Below are 22,474 nucleotides of genomic sequence, written 5' to 3'. Positions count from 1 at the left end.
AAGAAACGCTTCGGGCTGCCAATTGAGCCCGCCGCACGACATTGATCAAGTCATCGGTGAGCACAGCAAGGTGAGCTCATGGCAGGGCAGGGTCAGCACGCGCAAGAACAAAGAAAACATGGATGGCTGTGCTGTTATACGCTCGCATATCTGACAAGCAGTCCGTCAGGGAGGACAATGGCCATTTGTAACCCAGTCTCATGATTTACTCCCTGCAGCACTAACCCAATTGTCATCCATGGCAAAGAGCTGACACCTGGCGATATTGTCCCTCCCAAGTCCAACTCCATCCACCCCATGAGGCCAAATCTCACATCCCTTCACCGAATCTTGCTCACCAGCGTCACCTGGGCCCATTCTGGAAATTGTCGGGCTCTTGATCCTTACACCTTTGTTTTGACTCATGTATCCAAGAGGTGGGAGTGGACTGACTTGTATGTCGTTGTCTGCCGATAGCCTGATGTGCCCCTTGTCCTCTGCCCGCTCCTTGCCCCTGGCCCTGACCCTGCCCTGGCCCCCCTGGTTCATCGGCATCACACGACCTCGCCCTCATCTGCTCAGCCGGGTTGGAGCTCTCCGAGCTTGTGTGGGGCCAGCTACACCACGTCATTGCCCTTGGTGCCCGCTTTTTGTGGCATTTTTGGCGCCTTTTGTGGCCTCCACCTCCACATTTTCACTCAGACACCAAGATTCCACTACCCCCGCCGGGATTTGCAGATCGTTTTGAGAGTCAAGAGAGTGTGACCAAAACAGAAAATTGAATTGAATAGAGAGCTCCTAGTCTTTTTTAGGATTTTCTTAGGTTTCTCCCGCTCGTCTCCGCGAAACTACATTACAAAAAACATTGGTCTCAAATCAGGGCTATACCTGAGCCCGTCGTAAACTCTTAACTCATACAAATCGGCACTCACTGCCAGGGATCTTAGACGTCGAGACCATCGACGACAACGCCCTTGTTCCAGGTCCACTGAAGGATCCTGGCCACCTCCGCCGCACACGCATCATCAACGAGAGCGCTGACAAGATACAGAGCTGCATCAATGCCAGAGCTGACACCCCCTGAGGTGACCACACGGAGGCCACCAAGCCGCATTGCGGCACGACGAGTGATTGACTCGCGGCGCGTGTTGGAGCCCTTCCACGACATGCTTCCCTTTCTGTTACACCAACCCAAGTCAGTTGACCGTCTCAAACTTAATGCATGGCAAAGCGGGGTAAAACGGGGATGGGGGTGCAAGGACAGAGGAACTTGTTACGTACCGGGCGTTTGAAGGGCGGCGTCCGGAATCGGACTTTCGGCGGATGTAGGGGTTCTCGTCCTCGTCTCCGAGGTCGAATCGCAGGTTGTTGACGACGTAGCGGGCGTCCTCGATCACGTCGGTACGCTCCTGGAGGTTCTGGGTGGCTGCATCACTGCAGATGTTCTCAAAGGTGGTGAAGAAGTCGGGGTGGGTGGTGGCAGACAGGCCAGAGAGGATGCCCTGCTTGCCCAGGAAGAGGGCACCGGTGCACACGGAGAGGATGGTACGCTCGCGGGCGGGGTCCCGCTTCTGGAGCTCCGAGAAATCGGTGATGAGGCTGAGGGGCTCGAGCTCCTTCTCGACGACCTCCTTGGAGTTGCCGCCGACGACGACGAGGACATCAAAGTCCTCGAGGCGGTCGTGGGCCTCCTTGTAGGAGATCTGGGAGCCGACGATGACACCCTGGTCCGAGATGACCTTGGGCTCAGGGCCGACGATGGTGATCTCGAAGGCCTTGTTGTCTGTTGGAGGGGGATTGTGATCAGCGGGAGGGGTAAAAGTCAGAGGGGGCGCCATTGGGTTCACATACTCTCAGGGTCATTGAAGTCGTGGGCGGCAGTGTTGAAGACCTCGAGCGCACCGGCAAAGTCCAAAAGATCGAACTTCTCGTGGACGGCGAAAAGGACGTCAATGGGCTCGTCAGAGACGGCCGAGGTCTTGTTCGCACTCATCTTGGCGGTTTAAGTGGTGGTTTGGGAAGGGTTCGAGACTGAATCTTGTCGCGGGTATGCGTATGTAGGTGAATTAAGCAGGCAAGCACAAAAGGCGATGCTGACTGCTAAGAAGGTGTTTGTGGTGGTGAATTGGCTTTTGATCTGATCTGGATGATGATGATGATGATGGGAAAGAGAGAGAAGAGGAGGAAGGACAAGAGGAGGAGGAGGCCGAGTTAAGTAATGGAAGGGAGCCTAGGGATGTTCTTCCCCTCACTTCATGGATTGACCTCCCGCGACTCAGCAACTGCAACTCAACTGCAACCAGCCAATACCTCCCCTCGCAGCCTGGGCCAGAGTCGAGTGGCTCGATTCCAGGTCAGATGGGCACCTCTGGGACAGATTCCACAAGACGTACGGCTTCGAGTGGGTCATCACGCCAGCAGCCCGGGCGCCAGAGAAACTCGCAGGCCTTTGCCGTGCATCCATCCATCGATCATACGCCCACTAAAGAGTACTAGCCCACTCTGGTTTGCGGGGTTATTAGTGCGGCGGCACGGCATCCCAGCCCATCCCATCACCTTAAGTCGGCGAGGTACCTTGCTGTAGGTACCATCCGCGCCGCGCCGCACCCAAGGTGAGGCAGGTATCCACTCTTCCGGAAGGCGGAAGGCACCAACCGGTCATCTGCCGCCGCCTCAGGCCTAAGCCCATTTTCGCTTAGCACCCCTAGCCACTGAAACCCCCCCTGTGGCTGGCCGCTGCCTCGCCCGGCAACCAGCTGCTTTCAGTGACCTCCCAGGCCACCTCCCGCTAATTCTCGGTCGTCGTCGCTGCCCTCCGAGGCTTATCCCCCACTTGGCTCAGCCAGAAACGGACCACCTGGCCTGCACCAAAATCAGCTGTCCATCCATTCAATGTCCGACGCCGAGAGCGACCGAATAGCTTCACCCAGAATAAACCCCCGGGAGCCTCAGTAACTTAGTTGAAGATCCACTCTGTACGGGCCTCATCGCCTCGGTCTGCTCACCTTGAGTCTCGCGAGCCCGGATGAGGCCGTCACGCCAGTCATGGCTTCATCGGCGTACGTCATCTTGACCCCTAAAATTCTTCCATCGCAAGTCGTCGTCTCGGGCCTTGTCCTGCAGCTCGACCTCATGATCGTCCATTCCATCTCCTCCTTTGACTCCTGCGACATCTCTCTCCCTTTCTCCGCCATCCGCTGACCATCATCTCCACTTGTGTAGGTCGCTGAAGGATCTGTCCAAGGCGATCGTCGCCTTCCTCGCCGAGCCAACCGCCTCACACCCCGACGAACTGACCCAAACCATCGACGCCTATCTGCGCCGAAACCAGAAGCACGATGAAGCCGCGGCTGATCGCCTCCAGGAGGAGCTCTTGTCCATCTTTGACAAGCACGTCAAGGATACGCCAGCCGTCTATGCGCCTTGGCTAAGCATCCTCCGACAGCTGCTGTCTGTCCTTCGAACACCCGAGCGCATCTTTACATGGTGGGATTCTTGCTCAGGGATCTTGGCCAAGGGATACCCAGAAAAGGGCGTTGTGGAAGAGTCTCTGGCCATCCTCATGGAGATCATGTCTATTGCCGAGGAGAACCACGAGACTTCCGATGCCGACCTTGCCTCCAGCCCGCTGATCGACCGCCTTTTCACAAGGTGGATGGAAAGGCTCTATCCAGCTGCCACTGAAGCAGTTACGAACCTTGAATACAATGAAAAGATTACTCGGGAGGCTCTTGTTGAGTTCGGGAAGAGACATCCCAAGGTTAGTCTTTCAATATCTTATCTGCGCCGACTCGTCTGACCTGATCAAGGACTTGTTCACCGCACTGGACCGCTACTTTGTTAAAAGACAGTATCGAAAGGCGGTTTTGAGATTTCTAGGAGATTACCTCCAAAGTCAACCTCCTCATATCCACCAGATTCTCCAGACGCCCTTGTTCGGGGATATCCTCAGATGCCTACAACAAGATACTTCAACCACCCTTGTGTCTGCTGCTCTGACCGTCCTCATCATGCTCTTACCGCATATGCCTAGCTCACTAGTTCCACATCTCCCTACTTTGTTCAACATCTACGCAAGATTGCTATTCTGGTCGCGGGAACGCGCAGGGATAGTCGAGCCACAGCCTGAAGATGCCGATCAAGCCAGCTGGGAGGTGTGTGGCTACCTGGCCGAAATCGATGACCATCCTGTCTACCACCTTCAAAACTACTACACCATTCTTTATGGCTTGTATCCTATCAACTTCATGGACTACATTCGGAAGCCTCAGAGATATTTGAGACATGCGAACGTTGCAAACGCCAACGACATGGAAGTGCAACCTACGGAAATCAGGGATCAGTCTGAGAGATTCCGAAGATGTCATCTGCTCCACCCAAACTTCTACACCCTCACCATCGATTCAGAGAAGACGGACTTCGGACGTTGGATCAAGAGCGAGGCTCCCGAAGTCGTCGCTGAGTGCATGGGTCTCTGCCTCACCACTGAGCCCAACCAAGTGCTCGGACAAGGCTTGCCCTCTATTCCTGTGCCTGGAGCTGCACCGATGAGCGAGGGGTCTGCCAAGGATAGCCAGGATTCAGCACTACTCAGCTTGGCGACGACTGAGAACCAGGATGGATATCGCCTGCCTCAGTCCGCAAGCATGGAGTCACTAGCAAGCAGTCGTCGGCCTTCGGCTTTGATTCGACAAGGATCTCAGTCAAGCCACCCCTCCACCCGCGACTCAATAGACGCCAAGATGAGAGAACCAAGTGCTGATAGTCCGACTCTACCGCCTCACCTTACACAATCGTCGTCGCATACGCAACTACAGGACATGATCCAGTCCAACAAGGCCATCAAGTCAGGTCTCCATCAGTCCTTGGCCAACGACAGCGTACCATCACTATCACTCAGCCACCAAGAGTCCGTGGCGGAGCGACCTGGCGCATCGTTGCTAGCAGCACCGCCGACAATAAGCTCGCCTCTCTCACTGACAGACACGAGCACTCAGGTTGCCCATCTACAACGCCAGATACTTCTACTACAGAACGATCTCAACTTTGAAAGATTCTTGAAGCAGCAACATATGGCTCATATTGGCGACTTGCGAAGGCGACATATGGAAGAGGCGGTGACAGAGGCAGAAACCCAGAATCTCCTCATCACGAACCGCAACTTGAAGCATCGGTTTGAGGAAGCCAAGAAGGCCGAGATGCAGGTCCGGAGAGACTCAGAGAAGAGTCGAGCCCTCGCAAAGAAGTGGGAGGCTGATCTCTCTACCAAGCTCAAGAAGCTACGTGACGAATCGAAGCGACTCAAGGCGGACTTTGAAACACTTCAAAAGGAGTTGGATGGCTCCAAGGCAGAGCGCGACAAGTTGCGCGTCCTTCTTTGCGAGGCCGAAGTCAAGGAGCTCAGCTCGAAGCAAAATATGCAGTCTGTTGAAATCCACAATGCTGAGATTGACCGACTCAAGAGCGAGGTAGAGAGACTAACAGTGGTGGAAAGGGACCACCAGGCCAAGGAACTCGAGCGACAGAGGGCTATCAACACAGCTATGGAAGCCGAGGGCAAGGTCGAGGTATTGAAGCTGCAGCTCGCCAGTCGTGACGGTGAGGTGGAACGCAGTAGGAAGTTGTTCCAATCTCAGGTAGCAACACTGCAGGCCAGACTGTCAGAAGCGCAAGAAGGGCGGAGCCGAACCCCTCCTGTAGGGAAAGAAGCCATCGAGGCCCTGCTCGCAGCGAGCCGAGAAAAGCAGGCTGAGCTGCAGAAGCAATACGACCTCCTGATGCGCAAGTACACGGCTCTCCAGTCGTCTTTGTTGGATATGCAGACAGGCGCGACACCAGGGCAGCTCAGAATCGAGACGTCAAACGCATCAGAAGGAGACGCCGAAAGCTTGTCTATGTCGACAAGTCCGGTCATGATGAAGACACGACCACAGCGTGTGCTGTCAAGCCAGGATGTGACGGAGGGCACAGCATACAACGTGACGCCGCCTCTGGATCAGAAACCAGGGACGCCATTGTCACCCAAGTCAAGTGGTTGGGCTCACCGACCGGGGTCGCCGCTAGGGACGGACGGATCTGCTTCGGGGTCGCTCTCGATGAGTCCGGACCAGCGCTTTGGCCGTAGTGAGTCAGGACGGCTGATGGCCAGGAGCCATTCAGATCTGTTTGCGAGCGCTTCGCACAACAGGCTTCGCAGGGACTCGAAGGATAAGGGACGAGAGGAGAGCGTTGCAAAAAAGGACAAGAAGCCGTCGGGTTTTAGAGGGATCCGAGGGTTCGTATATGAATCAGGAACATGACGACTATATTTAGCGAGGACGACAGATAGATGGGGCCAACCAGGAGTTGGCGTTTCTGCATGACTATCTTTTATAATTTATCTCGCCTTTGTAGGCATTGGATCGTATCGGTCAAGTTTATCGTGTGTGTGTTGTGCCTGTTCACCCATTGATTCACGCAATGACCTGCATGAGAAGTTCTTGGCTGATACTTAAGCATGTGAATCAGACAACTGATTATAATATGTTGTATATAAGCTCTGTTTTACTTTTGATTATCTTCTTCCATTCATAGGATAATTCTGCAATAAACTTATGAAGAGATATTACGAAGACAGTTAAGTTTCTGTCTGTCGTGGTATTGATGCCAGCGCCAAACACCCAAGAATATGATACCTCTGACATATTCAGAACGGGAGGGACCCAAGGATCATTTCTTCTAGTAAGATTCTCTTGATGAGTTTGTCATGGGTGCCAAGTATCGTGGGGGAAGTAGCAAGCCGTAGGGTAGTTGGTCACTCACAATCAACTCCACCAATGCTGTTAGCATCCATGTTGCGGAGACCACAGAAGGCAGTGATTCATAGCCAACGGCCTGATTCAGCTTTGCCATTTACCATGACCATTGGCATGGACAATGAGACAACCTGAGGTGTCGTGTGGTGCTGAGCGGTTTGACCCGCGTTACGGAGGCCTTCCCTCAACAATTGGACGGCTTCCGTAGCTCAGTTGGTTAGAGCGTCGTACTAATACTTCAGTTTACACTGTAATATCGGTGATGCGAAGGTCTCAGGTTCAAGCCCTGGCGGGAGCAATCCCATCGCCATCCAATTGTTCTCTTTTTGCCCTTTTTTGCACTATCTCATGATGCCTGTGTTGTGCCGTGGTGTTGGTGTTGTTGGCATGAAGTCTGGGGAAGCTCGGAGCCTTAGGTAAACAGGGCTGAGGCGAGATTGTGGGGAGCGTTTTTGCGGGATGAAGCTTATTGGGCATCGGGAAGGGAGTTGGCCGACTGGCTCCTTCCCTTTCTTCTCGTTTTTGCCCGACGCATGGGCGTTAATCTCCGGGGGGCTCGAGCTAATGTGATGGGCATATCTGCTTCATGTTGGGCTTGAGGGAAGAGAGAGAGGTGCTGTTATTAATAAGATCGCGATCTTGGGCCAGCTGAGCCCCTGGCTGTGCGTCATGTTGTCTTGGGCGTGACGGGCTAAGGGCATGTCACGCCCGTCCATGTTTCCCCACTGACTGGTTCAGAGGACAAGAGTGCAACAACTCTCGTGCGTCTTTCTCACCCCTGTGGATCACGGGCCAAGATTGGGCGGCAGACCAGGGGGCGCAGTTGCGGGGGAAGGACAAGGCGGCTGCCCTGAGGAATGTTCCCAGGTGCTCGGTGCGACGCATGTTTTCCTTGGTGGAACAGAAGATGAGGACAGTTGAGGCTTTTGATGTTGAAGCAGCTTGGCGGGCAGATGTCATTGAGCATGAGCCGACTGCAGGATGCATGTGTGCGCACGTACATTGACATCCATGGATGGCATGCATGGCCGATCTGGTGGTTCTTTGTAGGTTTAGCCCACATGGTGGATTTGCCCATGATAGGGCATTTCGCTGCTGTTGTATGTGTGTGTGTGCCTCCTGTCAATGAAAATGCATGAGATGGCGGTGAAGAAATAAACCAAGCTAAGCAATTGTTTGTTGTCGAGCAATCTGATGTTTCTCCCGCGAACCAAACATTTCAAGGTGGTGGAGGAACCGAGAGAGTCGATTGGCGATGGATGACGTAGTTAAGGACCACCACGTGAAGCTCCCCCCGTTCAACTTTGGGACGCTAGCGAATGTCGTCAGCGGGGGTGGTCTCCTCCCCTAAAGCGCCTGAAGCGACAGGGGGAAAGAGCATGAGGATATCATGAGAGTGTGCGATGAAGGAAACGATGGCTTGGGGGGTGTAATTGAGTTGAAGAAATGCCAATTGTTGAGACATGTTTAAATCAACTGAATCCTTTCCTTTCTTGGTGCCTAATCCTGACGACTTGCTTGTCCGGGTATCGCCGCCGCCGTGGCCGTTGTTGATGGTGGTTGCGAGTGAGGATTTGCTTTTTCCCGACTGTGTTTGCTCTTCTTCTTCAACACCATGAGACGGCCACGATTCTCCTCTTCTTCCCCTCTTCTCGTTTCACTCTCTCTTCCAGAGGAATAAAGACCTGGTAGCCTCGTCGATTAGCCTTGTGCTAGGCTGTCGCACGTTGGATTATTAACCAACAAAACGAGACAGGCACACACCACCACCATCACCACGAGGACCGAAATTTGTTGTTGTTGCGGCCCTCTTTTTCCTTTTTGTCCATTATCTTTTTTTTTCCCTCTCTTTCCGCACACACCCCCCCTCACCCCGGATCTCACCCTCCTTTTTACTCTCTCTTCTCTTTTTTGCTTCTTTCTCCCCTCCCCTCCCTCTTCTTTTTCGTGTGACTCAGGTTGTGTGTGTTGTTGTTTTTTTTCTCTTTAATTATTTTCCTTTTCAAATAAATCTGGAGGGATATCCTCCTCCTCTTCACCTCTGGGCGCCCCCCTCCCCTCATCATGTCGTCGCTCGAGGCCAAGATCGTCGTCCTCGGCGCCCAGGGCGTCGGCAAGACGTCCCTCGTCATGAGGTACTGCAAGGGCGCTTTTGACCCGGCAAAGATAACTTCTACCGTCGGCGCGAGCTTCCTTGCGAAGCGCGTCGTCGACTCTGACTCGGACACTGTCGTGCGCCTGCAGATCTGGGACACAGGTCAGTCACCTCTCCTCTTCCCTCATGGGTCTACTGACAGAAATAGCCGGCCAGGAACGCTTCCGATCCATCTCCCGCCTCTACTATCGTGGCGCCAACGCCTGCATCCTCTGCTACAGCATCACCGACGCCCACTCGTTCGCAGAGATGGGCGTCTGGCTCACCGAGCTCCGCCGCAACCTCCCCAACGACGTCGTCCTCCACGTCGTTGGTACGAAGGCCGACATCGTCGCCCGCGACCCCTCGGCTCGTCAGGTCCCCTTCGAGCGCTGCATCGCCTACGTCGCCGAGAACCTCGCCCCGGGAATGGGCAGCACTCCGCCTCCGACCGCGACCCCCTACCGCGACCCTACGCCCATGTTGGGCGCCCACGCCATGTCCCCTCCGACCATCGAGCCCCGCAGTCCTAGTTCGAAGCGTAGCTCGGGCTTCTGGGCACAAGAAGTAGGCTGGGACGCTTGTCACGAGATCAGCGCTGAGACGGGTGAGGGTGTCGAGGAGGTGTTCCGCGTCGTCACCCGCAAGCTCGTCGAGCAGAACCGCAAGATGCAGCAGGCCCTCCTCACTGCCACCGCCATCCCCGGCACTCCGGGCTACGAGACGGGCATGGACGGGGGATACTTTGATGGCGCAAACCCTCGATCCAGCTTCCGCGTCGGCCGTGATCGTCGCAGCTGGCTCTTCTCCCCTGGCTTCTCCCCCGCCGTCACCGTCGAGCAGGCCGGCACCCAGGAACAGACCCTTCCGGACGACTGGAACCACAAGGAGCGCAAAAAGTGCTGTTAAAGGACCCTGCGCCAGACGCGCGAGACTAGAGGGGTGAATTGGAGGGTGAAACGATGTAACCCCTCTCGAGAATGGCGCGTCTACGAACGAAGGAACAAAAACAACCAAACTACGAGACGAGCGAAAGAGTTCAGGATGGATGGATCAAGCGAGCGCATGCTGTGTGATACCCGGTGATTCTGGTTCTGGTTCTGCTTTTTGGGAGGGATGGTTTTGCGGGTTCAAAGCATTGGGGTGTTTTTTTCTCTCATGTTACTTGGTCTTGGCTCCTTTTTTTCCTTGTTTACCCCACGATATAGCTTGTTCTTCTTCTTTGTTTCTTTTTTGCTCTCATGACGCATCGGGCGTTTCATGTTTTCTTCTTTTTTTCACTTTCCTTCGCTAGGAGTTGGAGGATTATCGGTCATGAGGCTGGGCGGGCGCGGTCAAGCTTGCATCACGACATTTCTTCAGGGGATATAATAGGGGAGGGGGAATCATTGGGGGGGTGTTTTTTGTGTGTCTTGGCCACGGTTGTGTTATGGCTTTTTTTCTCTCACGAGACGTTTCTTTTTTTCTATCTTCTCTTTTTCTTAGCTCTCGGGTCTATACCCAAATTTCTCTCTCATCTTCTTCTCTCTTGGGTTCATCGTCTTTGTTACATGTAGCATATGGGTCGCCGCCAGAGTCTCGGTCTAACCCCCAGAAACACCACTTCCATTGTGTCAATACATAAATAGACTAAATTCACTTTGATCCAGACGCGGCCGCCTTCTTTGACTGCACCTCATCGTCGACCGTCGGCGGCGCGGGGATATCAACACCCTCAACTCGGTACTCGAGACCTGGGTAGGCGTCGCTGACGACAAGAACGTCCAACTTGCGGGCCTGTCCAGCCTCGGCCGGAGGGAGCTTGATACTTGTTCTGGCCGTCGGCTTGCCACCACTCTGAAGCTTGCGGTTGGGGTTCGTAGTCCAGCCAACTCGCTTCACAGCCATGACCTCATCGCGGGCTACATCTGCAACAATGACAAACCAGCTCTCCGTCTGCGGCTTGGGGAACTTGGGCGCGTAGATACGGGCTTCCCTCTCCACAAGCGGATTAAGTCGCTTCAGACCGATTGTCACCGAGAGTGCAGTGGCCTCGTCGATGGAAACGGATACGTTAGGGAGGATTGACACAGCGCGTGCGAAGCGGTTGTGTTGGCTGGTCGGAACAGAGAGCTTCTTAGCTAACTGAATCGCCTGCGGACGGGTGAGGGCGCTGATCTTGGAGAGAGGCGTATCGTTCTTGATATCAGTGTCCACCGAGGGGAGGATCGAAACAGGGGGATCAGTGGGCCAGCGAGCTGACTTGATAGACTGGAGAAGAGCCATCATCTGCAGGCAACTGGACAGATACCCGAGCTCTGTGAGGACATCGATGGAGGCCTGAACGATACGAATGGCTTGGTCGAGGACACTGGTTTGATCGCCCACGTAATCAGTGATGGGCAGCTCAATCTGCGACATGTGCGCCTGAAGCAGCAGGAAGGCCTTCACATGGGGATCCCACATGGGGAGTCCAAAAGCATGACCAGGGAAGGGAAGATTGTCCGAGAGCGTGCTGTTGACGAGGTCCTCGTTGTGACGAACAGGGAGCTCATCGTACTCGGTTGCACGGGACATCCATGAGAGCACGTCAAGGAATGAGGCCTGCGCCTTGGCGTGACGGACGAGGTGACGGATGGTCTTGTGGGAGAGATAGTAGTAACTCATGATTTTGCCAAGTGGTGTGGGATCGACGTCGCCGTTGGGGAACACCTCGACACACTTGGAGTCTGCCAACTCGCTGAGCGACTTGTTGACCATCTCGATCATGTACTCGTTGGCGAGCTGCTGCGCGGCGATGCTGTTGTGCTCCTCAGCCGAGATCTCGAGACCATAGTACGAAGGGTTCTTGTGCAGTCTCCGGAAGAAAAAGGTCCAGGTGAGGTAATCGAGAGCGTCCTGCTTGGTGATGATGGTCTCAGCAGACACCTCGGCGCAAAGATGGTTATCCAAGACGGTGTGCAGCGAAGACTCGACAGGGAAGCCCGTGTGGAGGAAGTGCTTATAAAAGTCCTTCTTGGCGTCCTGAGTAAAGATGCGAGCAACTCCCGAGTTGTCGAACTGGGGACGGCCAGCTCGTCCCAGCATCTGCAACACATCCGTCAGGTCCATGTCCTTGTAGGCCTCAATCTTGGCGTCAAAGAACTGCGTGCCCTTGACGACGACGAGATGGGCGGGCAAGTTGACACCCCAGGCGAGTGTGCTGGTGGCAACGAGGATCTGGATCTTGTTGTTGAGGAATAGTTCCTCAGCCAATTGACGATCTGACTCGACGAGACCGGCGTGATGCAGCCCGATGCCAAAGTTAATGGCCTCCTTGAGCGCATCATCCTTGACTCGTGAGAGATTCAGCTGCAGGTCGTCTTCGTCCATGTGGAGGAACCGACGAGGGTTATCCTCCATTCCACAAAAGTTGATGAGATCCTTGGCAGTAAGACGTGTCTGTCGTCGCGAGGGCACAAAGACGATCACAGGTTTGTCAGGGCTGTGGTTCTTGACAGCCAGGAACGTTGGGCGGTTCATGGACTGCATCAATGGACAGAAGCCCCTGACTTCTGGGAACCCATCGATGTACAGCTCCAGGGGAACTGGACGAACCGAGTGCTTAAAGTTGAAGAGACCCTCCTTGACACCAAGCCAGTTACCGAGATCCGTCGCGTTGGCGCATGCAGTCGACATACCCAGCAGACGGACGGCGTTCTTGGTTGAGGAAGCAATGTAGTTCATTCGCGAGACGATGATCTCGAGAATGGGACCTCGATCACCTGCCAAGAGATGAATCTCATCAATGATGACCAGGCTGACCTGTCGCACGTATCCTCTCGTCTGCCAAGAACGCGAGATACCGTCCCACTTCTCAGGAGTCGTGATGATGACATCGGCGTCTTGAATCGTTCGAGTATCGGGTGTGTTGTCACCAGTCAACTCGACCAGCTTCAACCCCAAAGGCCGCGCCAGACGAGCTCCCCAGTCCTTAACACGCTCGCGGACAAGTGCCTTCATCGGGGCGATATAGACAACCTTGGACTTGGGCCTCTCCCGGAACGCCCACCACATGGCAAGTTCAGCAGCCACAGTCTTTCCACTGCCGGTGGGTGATCCGAGGAGCACGTTGGCCGGAGTATGATAAAGCGTGTGGAAGATCTGAGTCTGCATGGGGTTGAAGAACTGGAACCTCTTGGCATAGATTTCCTCCAGTGCTGGGTTCTTGAGAGCCGAGATTGGTAGCGGCTGCAGATTCAACAGATCTGTATAGACACTCTCGGTGTCTGGTCGAATGAGATGTTGAAAGGAGACTGGCGTCACCGTTTCCGCACCAAGCCATCTGTCCGACACGGCGCGGACGTAGATCTGCTTCGGCAGGGGGTCTGAGAGAGGAATTGTAAAGTTCAGCTCATGGTCATCATGGAGCTTTCTCCTGTTAAGAATGAAAAACTCGTGATGATAGATCTCTGACGTCTCCGAGTTCTCGACCCAAACGTAGAAGGACTCGGAGGTGCCATGGATCTGATCATGCCACTTGAAGTCAGGGATGACATAGAGCTTGATGCGCAGAACGTCTCGGTTGAGGGGCGCAATCTCGGCCTCGACGTGAACCGTGGGGAAGTTGTTGAGAATCCTGGCAATGTTCTTGCCGGCGCCTTGGTTGTGAATCAAGCCGCCAATCTCGGCCGGCTCCATATCCTTCATGGCTTCAATCGTCAGGCTCTCCTTAGCGTCAAGTTGGTTAAGAACAGACTTTGCCAAGTCGAATTGGTGAAGGGGATGCTGGAACGGCCAGATACGCTTCTCGATCGACTTCGCCAGAGTGAGCAGCACCAAGCATTGGTGACCCCATCGACGGTTGAGGGCGAGCATGAACAGTGCTCTACAGATTCGTCCTGATTGCTGAGCAACATAGTTCATGTCGTTTGAAAGGGCAAAATCCTCGGGCTGAGTTCGAGAGATGTAAGATTGGAGAAGAATGTTAGTCTTCGCCTGAGGAGTGTCGATGCCTCCATCCACATCGCAAGGGATGATTTCCCGCCGCAAGTGAGTCAGTTCCTTCTCTTCGCTGTCTCTCGACTGGATGTTGTCAAACTCTCCACTCATGCTGATCATCTTCAGAATGTCTGCCTCTGTAGCTTGGGGCTGCATCATGGCGTTGAACACCTGAATACTGGTGTGAAGGATATAGTACTGGCTCGCAATTCGACCAATGTCCTTGCTGCGCAGTTCGTCTGTTCTCTCGTTGTAGATGATCATCTGGCACTGCTGCAGTGTCTTGGCGGCCTGGATAGCAAGTTGACGTCGTCTCTGGACCAGATTAGGGTCATCTCGAATCTCCGACCACTCGATACCATAGGTCATTGGGCTCCTCTGCATGCGAACAAACAGATAAGAGTATCCAATCCACTGGACTGCATCAGGGATGGAAGTCACGGTTCCCAGCGCAATCTCAGCGTTCAAGTTGTCCACTAGCTTGGTAGAGAACTTGGATTCGATCGGCTGCTGCTCTGTCACGGCAGTCAAGTAGTGTGTGAGCTTATCGTGAGTGGTGCAGATCATGCCAATACCGGTGTCTTCGAACTGAGGACGGCCAGCACGACCAAAGATCTGCAACACGTCGAGGATGCCGAGGTCGACGAATTTACCATCCTGGGCACTGTAAACCTGGGTTCCTTTGATAACGACTGCGGCAGCAGGCAAGTTGACACCCCAGGCCAGAGTTGCTGTACAGCACAGAACCTTCAAGACGCCCTCACCAAACAGTCTCTCCATCAGGTTTCTGTCAGATCTTGCCATACCGGCGTGGTGAACACCAATGCCCATTGACAACAACTCTCGGATCTCCTTGGACTTGGACTGCTTGATGTCTCGAGCAGCTTGGTCGTAACCAGGGTGATAGGAGGGATCAAATAGGTCGGCACACATCGCCTCCATAGCCTTTTGGTTCAGCATGCGAGCCGTGAGCATGGTATCTCGTCGTGAGTGAACAAACACCATGACTTGATGATCACGCTCGAGCATCTCCTTGACCTTGTCGAAGGCGACTTGGTCAAGGTTGTCCTTGGATTGTTTGGATCCAGCTTTGCCCTTGACACCAATAAAATGCTGCTCAAGGGGCACAGGTCGGAAAGACGAATCAAAGTAAAATAGGCCAGCATACTTGTTGACCTTGAGGAAATCGGCCACATCGACGTAGTTGGGCAGGGTGGCACTGAGACCGATAATCCGAATGAGCGATTGTGTGCTCTCAACCTGTCTTTCGGTTCGGGCCACGAGGGATTCGAGGACAGCACCTCTCTCGTCATGGAGCATATGGACCTCATCAATGATGAGGAGGCGGACCTTCTGGACGAGCTCGGTATCACCAGTTCCCTTTCGTGTGACAACATCCCACTTCTCAGGGGTTGTGACGATGATCTGAGTCTGGATAATCTCAGCCTTTGTCAGTTGCATATCACCAGTGTACTCTCGACACTTGATACCAAGCCAAGCCAGACGCTTGCCCAGCTTCTCCGTGACTTCAGCAGCAAGAGCCTTCATGGGAGCAACGTAGACGATTTTGAAGTCTTCGGCATTGACGAAAAAGTCGGTGGCCGCTGGATCCTCAAAAGGATTGGGCTCAACGTTTTGAGCAATTGTTTGGAGAATGGTGAGCATGGCAGCATCAGTTTTACCCTGAACAAGTTAGCATTGGGACTTCGAACATCGGACGAAAGACTTACAGCACCGGTGGGGGCACAGATCAACATGTTCTCACTAGTCTTGTGCGCAACAGGATAGACAAGACTCTGCATGCGGTTGAGCGTCTTGTAACCCTTGAAAGTGTTTCGACACAACCCATTGAGCTCCTTGATGGGGATGAGTCTCTGGCCTGGGCCAAGGACACCCTTTCGGCCAGCTGGGATAGAGTACTCCTCGTACTTGTCAAACTGCTTCCGCTCACTGCCCACCGGCAGACCATACTTCTTTCCAGCATAACTGAGGGTGTTGCCAGCGCTGTATGACTTGTAGACGTGAGGATAATGAGGCTCTTTGGAATGAGCTGGCGCAAGAGTGGCAGTCTTGTGCGCCAGGTCTTGACGACGGAGAGCATCCTCCCTCTGGGACTTGTTCAAAAGTCGGGGTCCAGTTGAGGATTGTTGGTTTTGGCTGTTGACAGCAGAAACGATTTCGTCTCTGTGACCTAGGACCTCGATAATAAAGTCGAGATCGTCAAATCCGACAAGGTCGGTAAGTTGGATTTGAAGCTCATCGTCGGAGCGGCTGGACGAGAGAACACTCATAATCTGACTCTCAAACACATCGGCAGAGAGCCCATTCTTGGCCGCAATGCCGGAACACTTTATGGCGAACCATTCAGCGCTATAATCAGCTACAGCTGAGCCGTCAAAGGCGGCCTCTCCATCAGCAAAGTCGCTGCTGAAAGCATCCTGGTCATCGTCCGAGATAAAGTCCCAGACATCCTGGCCGCTGTTTCCAGAAGAGTAGCCACCAAATTCGTCTTCGTCGACATCTCCATCGACGGGGCCGTTTTCATTGGGGATCTTGAGGTTGGCGATGGCCTCTTGCATAGCTGCAAACTGTTCCCTCCACTGTGCCTCGGCGGCACTGAGTTCCGAAGACGCCATGATTGGGTTTGTGAATGACAAAGATAGCTCTTGAATTGGTCTCCGCGTGATCGAAAAAAGCCTTGTATTCTGCGTAATGTGTGAAAGAATCCAATATCCTGCTGCCTGAACAAGCAGCAGTCGCGGCCTTTTTGATATCGCTGACCTTGACTGAAGTTGCTTGTCGTGGATTGGTTCATGACGGTGGCCCTCGTAGAGTCATACCGCTCTGATAACCCCCACCTCGCTGTACAAGCCCCCGCCACAGGCGCCACAGAAGGCTCAAACTACCTAAACTTGGCAATCGCAGCGGCCTAGTCAAGGACCCCGTCAGCCCGTCGTGGGGAACATGTGACGCCCTGACCCGGGCCTGGCCTGGCCTAAAGTCCTACCGACCTCCGTGAACGACGGGCGGGCATGGGCGCATCTATCTAGCCGGGCTGGCCTCATTCTTCCTTTTTACATATAACCTTCCCGCCTTCTCCTATCGCCGCCCGCTTGCGCTCCCGACCGCACACTCTCTGTCCTCTATAAACCCAATCGCACGCCTATTATCGACTCAATTCCGCCATCATGAAGCTGCACTACATCGGCGTACGCTACAACACCCACCCCCCGTGCCCCTCACCGACCGACCGAGTTGGGCTAACACAGCTTGTTGCGACCAGATCCTCCGAAACGAGAGCCAGCCCGCTCACGAGATTGTTGCTGAGAAGGAGCTCAGCAGCTACTCACGATTCACACGCAACAAGTCAGTCTTCAGTTTCGGGTCCCCGTTTCAAGGGTCCCGACGCATAACGCCCAACTAACCCAATCTCCTCCAGCTATGGCGAGTTCATGACCCTTTTCGCAAAGACCGTCGCCGAGCGCACCCGTCCCGGCCAGCGACAGGATGTCGAGGAGCAAGGTACATAAGCCTCTGCCGCACAAATCTTTCAGACGCTCACGCGCGATCTTACAGACTACACCTTCCACGCCTACGGCCGCACCGAGGGCGTCTGCGGCATCATCATCTCGGACCACCAGTACCCTGCCCTCGTGGCGCATCAGCTCCTTAGCAAGGTCGTCGACGAGTTCCTCTCCAAGAACCCCCGATCCGGCTGGGCCAGCGGCACACCCACCCTCGTCATGCCCGAGCTCAAGGAGTACCTCACAAAGTACCAGGACCCTCAGCAGGCCGACAGCATCATGAAGATCCAGAAGGAGCTCGACGAGACAAAGATTGTCCTCCACAAGACCATCGAGAGCGTGCTACAGCGCGGCGAGAAGATTGACGACCTGGTGGCTAAGAGTGACGGCCTGAGCGCTCAGAGCAAGATGTTCTACCGTATGTTACCCCCCTTTTCGGTCTCTCGGGCGTCCATGATTCCCGGGTGTCAAACTTGCGACCTGGCTGACTAACGTTTCATCCCGACAGAGCAAGCCAAGAAGCAGAACTCGTGCTGTGTTCTGATGTAATGAATCATTTCGTTTTTCCGGCGTTGAACGTGGCTTCTTTTCAGCATACATGGGAATGTCGGTATTGAGATTGGTTAACTACCTACCTATTCGTGCGGCGCAGATACTTTCCAATCGTTTCGTCCACCATTCGTTCGCGGGGCCATGTCGTTTCGTTACAGCAGCTTAACTAGACTTTTTTGATATGGGGCAAGGGAGGAAATCATCTCATCACATCACATCAACTACGCGTGGGAGCCTCGGCGGGTAGAGTTGCTAATGATGGGAGAATCGTGCCTTGTATTTCTTTTATATAGTCCCAACAAACGGACACAGAGATGAAGTTGAAAAAAAAAAAGACGTCTCGACCAAATGTGAAAAAAACCCGTTCTTGAGAGAAAAAAAAAAAAAAAAATCCGTTCTTAAGAAAAACCCCATTCCCCCTTTGTGACAAAAACTCCAGCAAGATGCTTGCTTCCAGGGGGTTCAAGTTTTTCGCTCTCCCTGTCCTGCCAATCCGATGCTTCTCCTGCGCCTTGCTGCAACTCGTAACTCGTGGTATCCCAATCTTGGCCATCAAGGCTGCTGTTTTGCTTGCTCTTTAAAAAAAGACAAAGGGAAAAACGTTGTTTTGGAGGGATGGTTGCCCTGAGGTGGATGCAAGAGGTCGACTCATGCCAGTGAGGCCTCTGCGAGTTGGTTGCTGCCAGAGCTTTTGAAAAAAGGGGTATTTTGTAAAAAAAAAACATGTGGGTGAAAAGAAGTATAAAGAGGTCTAAAATGTCCAACATAGGGAAGAAAAGGTAAAGGTGTCGTTGTGTGTGAAATATAGCGTGGCTCTTCAAGGTCCCTCGAGAATCACCCTCTCACTCTTCCGATGCATCTGCCATGTATCTGGCGAGTGGGCCAGTTCCCCCCTAGGATGCACAAGCACTGGAGTTGCTGTCTTGGTCTCGGCGAGGCGCTCGTTCTTCTCGATGGGAATGTAGGCTCCGGCTGGTGCCATGGGGTTACTGTCGCCTCTTCGTCTCACGCTCGGGTTGCTCTTCAGGGGATGAAGCATCTTGCGCTGCTGGTGCGATACGCTGATCTGGCGGGCGATAGAGATCTCGACGGCGTTGCGGAGAGCATCCTCGGGGTTGTTCTCCGGAGGTCTGACGACGGTGATTTTATCTGGCGATGCTAGGGATGACGGAGGAGAGAGCTTCTTAGAGGTTTCGGGGCTGGACGATGTGATGGATGCTGGAGGGGAGACCATGCGCCATGAAGGTTCCGAGGGTGACAATTGAGGGTGCCCCCGTACAAAACGGGCTTCTGAAGCCTCGTCGTCTGTATGCGCGGGAGAGTCGAGGATAAGGCTAGAGGTGTCGGGCGTGAAAGGAGAAGGCGCCTTCGAACGAGCGGTAGGTGAGACGAGCGGCACAGGTGATGTCCCCCGAGTAGGAGTGAGATTCCGCCTGTTTGGAGAAGAGCCTGCTCTGCGTACGCTGAACTTGGAGACGAGTTTCGGTGCGTTCTGAGACGGCTTTGGGACCTGAACGATTCGTGCCTGTGCGGTTTCTTGTACCTCATCCTGGAAAGATGCTTGCACGGGCGATATGAGAGCGGGGGACGTGTAGGCTCGGTTTCGAGGAGAAGGCAGCGGCTTCGATGTGTCTGCGCCTACTAATATGGTCGGTGAAGGCTGTGGTGAAGTTGCTCTTCGTGGCCGTGAGTTATCGTCCTGTCCTTCGGCAACCCCATCGCCAATCGTTTGGAGACGGTCCAATGTGGCATGTCGCCGAGCAAGGAGCGATGAAGCGGACGAGGTCGTGGCCTGCGTTTGGAGCACGCCGTTAAACATGACGCTGTATCGCTCCATCTTTATGCTGGGAATCTCGATATCAAGCAGAGACGCCGTAAGTTGGGGCATGGGAGGTACTGGGGGAGGTGAAGGAGGAGGAGGAGCTGCCGCTGCCGCCTTTTCTGCTCTTCTCCTCGCCGAGTCACCACGGAGTGCTCTCAATGACATCTTGCGGCCGATACCCCCTGATGAACTCGACTCCTTCTTCACTTCTTTTGAGGGTTTCCTCTCGATGCCCGTTGGCCTTTCTTTTACGAGTTTGCCTGGTGACAAAGGCTTGAGGTCTGTCGGGGTTTTCAGGTCCGCTGGTATCGGTGGCGGTGGTGGTACTTCTGGCTCATTCGGTACGGGTTCTGTCTGAGACCGTATGACAATGGGCGTGTGCTTTGGTGTCTTCCTCTGGTCTTGCGCCGCGCCTCCAGAGGCAAGTGATGTTGTAGATACGTTGGGCGTGTCCGTCATGGACCGCTGAGGCTGTGCCGGGCGGGCAGCTCGCTTCGACTTTGAACGAAATATCCCCCATTTCCGTGTCTTTTGCTGCGTGTCGTCGACAGGTTCAGGCGCGGGCTCTGGTATCTCGGCTGCAGCGGTGTTGGTTCTTTGCGGGTTCCACGCCGCGATTGGCGTGAACTCGCCCACTTGTGTTGGGCTTCCTATCGCCATGCCGATGGCAATAACACCGGTTTCGCTAGAGTCTCCTATGGAATCCGGCGTCGAGGTCCGCACCATAGTCATGCGTGTTAGTGACGAGCTCCGGGGGCTGGTGTCGGGAGACGGTGGTCGGCCATGGATGGGAACATGGAATGCGGTTCCGTTATTGGCCTTTCGGTAGCTCTTGAGGGCGAGGGAGAGGTCGTCTCTTGAAACTCGCTTGTCGAGAGCGTGCCTGTCAAAGAGGTTGTGGGTGTCTGTTCGGTCAGCCGTGAAGCTTCCTCTGCGTCGGTTGGGACCGGCTGCAGCAGATACAGTGGCGGCTCTCGATAGTGTAGTAGGCATGACTGAAGATCGCTTCGCTCACTCACTCACTCGCTCGCGATCTTGCGGCGGGGAGGGATGATGATGCGGAGTGTCGAGAATAAATTGGGCAGGCAGAGGAAGCGGGGGGTATGGGTAGAGTAAAGAGTGTGAGTCCCGTCCTGTTTTGACCGCCAATCCCTTGTATCGACAGGGTCTGATACAGCAGATGGTTCACCAAAAGACCAAGTTCCCAGGGGCCCGGGATCCTCGTCAAGAAGGGACAGTATCGGTGATATAGACGTCTAGTTAGGTTGCCCCCCCGTCTCACAAGGACCACCCCGCCTTTGCCGGGAGCCTATTGTATGAAGCTGTAGATGTGAATCCGGACTAATGCGGTTAAACGGCCGGCTAGAAGCAGGGAACTGGGTCCCTGGATGACGATGCGGCGAGCAAGGATGGTTTGTAATAAGCGCAGAGCAATTTTGTTGTCGAAAGAGCCCATCCCCGGATTGGCTGCCGAGAGCAAATGAGTCCTATGCGGGCGATGCTTGCTTGGGAAGGAATGGATGGAAAGATGGGATGGACGGACGCAACGTCAGCTTATTATCATGCTCGTCAACCGACAAACGAGATATGATGTGCTGTTTTGGGATGACGGAGGCGACCAAGGGGGGGTTAGTCCTGGGGCTGCGTTTTGATACTCGAGAACTCTGGTGTGAACGGGCCAGCAGACGGCAACTCGCCCGCACGTTTGAGGTTGATGAGGCGGTTCTTCAGAATTTAGATCCAAAAAATGCCCTTTAACCGCATGAGGACTCTTTGGTTGCTGGCGCTACTTGCGCTGTCGGCCGTTCATACGTGGTCCGAACCAAGCGCCAAAGCTGTCGACGAGGGAGCCCTGTCGTTCCGAGGTGGGACCCGGGGGTAGACACGGTCTGTCTCGTGTGTCAGAAATCTGGAGGGATGGACAAAAAAGAGTCAAGCCGGTCGTGTGTTTTTCAGCAGACAGCGTTACACAGTCACATTGCCTGCCTGCGAGCCTGCCTCCGAGTTTCATGATTTAGCGGCGCTTTTGACTGCCTACATGATCCGTCGTGATATACGCATGCATCAATCAGCTGCGTCTAACCGCCAAACGGCCATCCCGAGATGGCCCATGGCCTTATTACTGCGTAGCACGTAGCAACAAGGACACATCGTTGTCTAATAAGCCCCCTCAACCCTCCCGGAACAGCCCCAGGCCCCATGTCGACCCTTCGATGTAACGCCGAATCGCATCGACAATCTTTCAGGTGTTGCAGCGCAGCGACTTGTCAAAGCCTGGGCGTGGGCGGCTCGCTCGGTCGCGATGGATCCCTGTCCTGACGATGGGCGGCACTTGACCTCACACCGCAACAGGGCAAATGCTGGCATTGGATCACAACTCAAAAGGTTCTGGAACCATTCTGGGGCGCACACGTCGCAGTGATGAAATGCATGCGACTACGCGGCGCTGGGCAGAGCTTTGGTCTCATGTTCGGTAGTCAAAATACCTTCTGTCTGTCTCTTCTGCGACAACCGGGTGGTTGATTTTAAATTGGAGGAACGCGCGCCAAAATGTCTCCCCCCAAACCCACCCCGTCACTAGCAGGAACTAGTCTCAGGGTAAAAAGCAAACCACCGATCCAAAACAGCCGCAGAAAACCTGCTCTTCTTCTGCCGGTCAGCCACAGGGCCAGGCCGCACACACGCGACCCCGTTGTTTCCAACGGTTTGG

General features: G+C 54.3%; 6 protein-coding genes across 6 annotated transcripts; 3 read left to right on the top strand and 3 right to left on the bottom strand.

The window, feature by feature from the left end:
• Positions 1 to 922: 922 nt before the first annotated feature.
• NCS57_00266800 (DJ-1 protein-PfpI domain-containing protein) lies at positions 923 to 1,972 on the bottom strand (the record flags this gene model as incomplete). The annotated part of the gene is made up of 3 exons (XM_053052693.1): positions 923 to 1,157; positions 1,261 to 1,762; positions 1,831 to 1,972. 3 exons carry the CDS (start codon positions 1,970 to 1,972, stop codon positions 923 to 925), a joined length of 879 nt encoding a protein of 292 aa, XP_052917939.1.
• Positions 1,973 to 3,024: 1,052 nt separating this feature from the next.
• NCS57_00266700 (uncharacterized protein) lies at positions 3,025 to 6,278 on the top strand (the record flags this gene model as incomplete). The annotated part of the gene is made up of 3 exons (XM_053052692.1): positions 3,025 to 3,038; positions 3,202 to 3,739; positions 3,789 to 6,278. 3 exons carry the CDS (start codon positions 3,025 to 3,027, stop codon positions 6,276 to 6,278), a joined length of 3,042 nt encoding a protein of 1,013 aa, XP_052917938.1.
• A 2,559-nt stretch (positions 6,279 to 8,837) lies between these two features.
• NCS57_00266600 (uncharacterized protein) lies at positions 8,838 to 9,816 on the top strand (the record flags this gene model as incomplete). The annotated part of the gene is made up of 2 exons (XM_053052691.1): positions 8,838 to 9,030; positions 9,077 to 9,816. The coding sequence occupies 2 exons, from the start codon at positions 8,838 to 8,840 to the stop codon at positions 9,814 to 9,816; spliced, it is 933 nt and encodes a 310-aa protein (XP_052917937.1).
• Positions 9,817 to 10,542: 726 nt separating this feature from the next.
• NCS57_00266500 (uncharacterized protein) lies at positions 10,543 to 16,502 on the bottom strand (the record flags this gene model as incomplete). The annotated part of the gene is made up of 2 exons (XM_053052690.1): positions 10,543 to 15,549; positions 15,597 to 16,502. The coding sequence occupies 2 exons, from the start codon at positions 16,500 to 16,502 to the stop codon at positions 10,543 to 10,545; spliced, it is 5,913 nt and encodes a 1,970-aa protein (XP_052917936.1).
• Positions 16,503 to 17,054: 552 nt separating this feature from the next.
• On the top strand, positions 17,055 to 17,939 carry NCS57_00266400 (Synaptobrevin-like protein YKT6; the record flags this gene model as incomplete). The annotated part of the gene is made up of 5 exons (XM_053052689.1): positions 17,055 to 17,075; positions 17,150 to 17,232; positions 17,306 to 17,388; positions 17,443 to 17,808; positions 17,899 to 17,939. 5 exons carry the CDS (start codon positions 17,055 to 17,057, stop codon positions 17,937 to 17,939), a joined length of 594 nt encoding a protein of 197 aa, XP_052917935.1.
• Positions 17,940 to 18,759: 820 nt separating this feature from the next.
• Positions 18,760 to 20,757, bottom strand: NCS57_00266300 (uncharacterized protein; the record flags this gene model as incomplete). Its single annotated transcript, XM_053052688.1, has 1 exon — positions 18,760 to 20,757. One exon carries the CDS (start codon positions 20,755 to 20,757, stop codon positions 18,760 to 18,762), a length of 1,998 nt encoding a protein of 665 aa, XP_052917934.1.
• Between the last annotated feature and the right edge of the window lie 1,717 nt (positions 20,758 to 22,474).

The sequence above is a fragment of the Fusarium keratoplasticum genome, chromosome 2 (genome assembly GCF_025433545.1).
Source record: "Fusarium keratoplasticum isolate Fu6.1 chromosome 2, whole genome shotgun sequence".
Taxonomy (NCBI): Eukaryota; Fungi; Ascomycota; class Sordariomycetes; order Hypocreales; family Nectriaceae; genus Fusarium; species Fusarium keratoplasticum.
The sequence above is the reverse complement of the archived record's forward strand: the minus strand, read 5'-3'. Positions and strand labels throughout refer to the sequence as shown.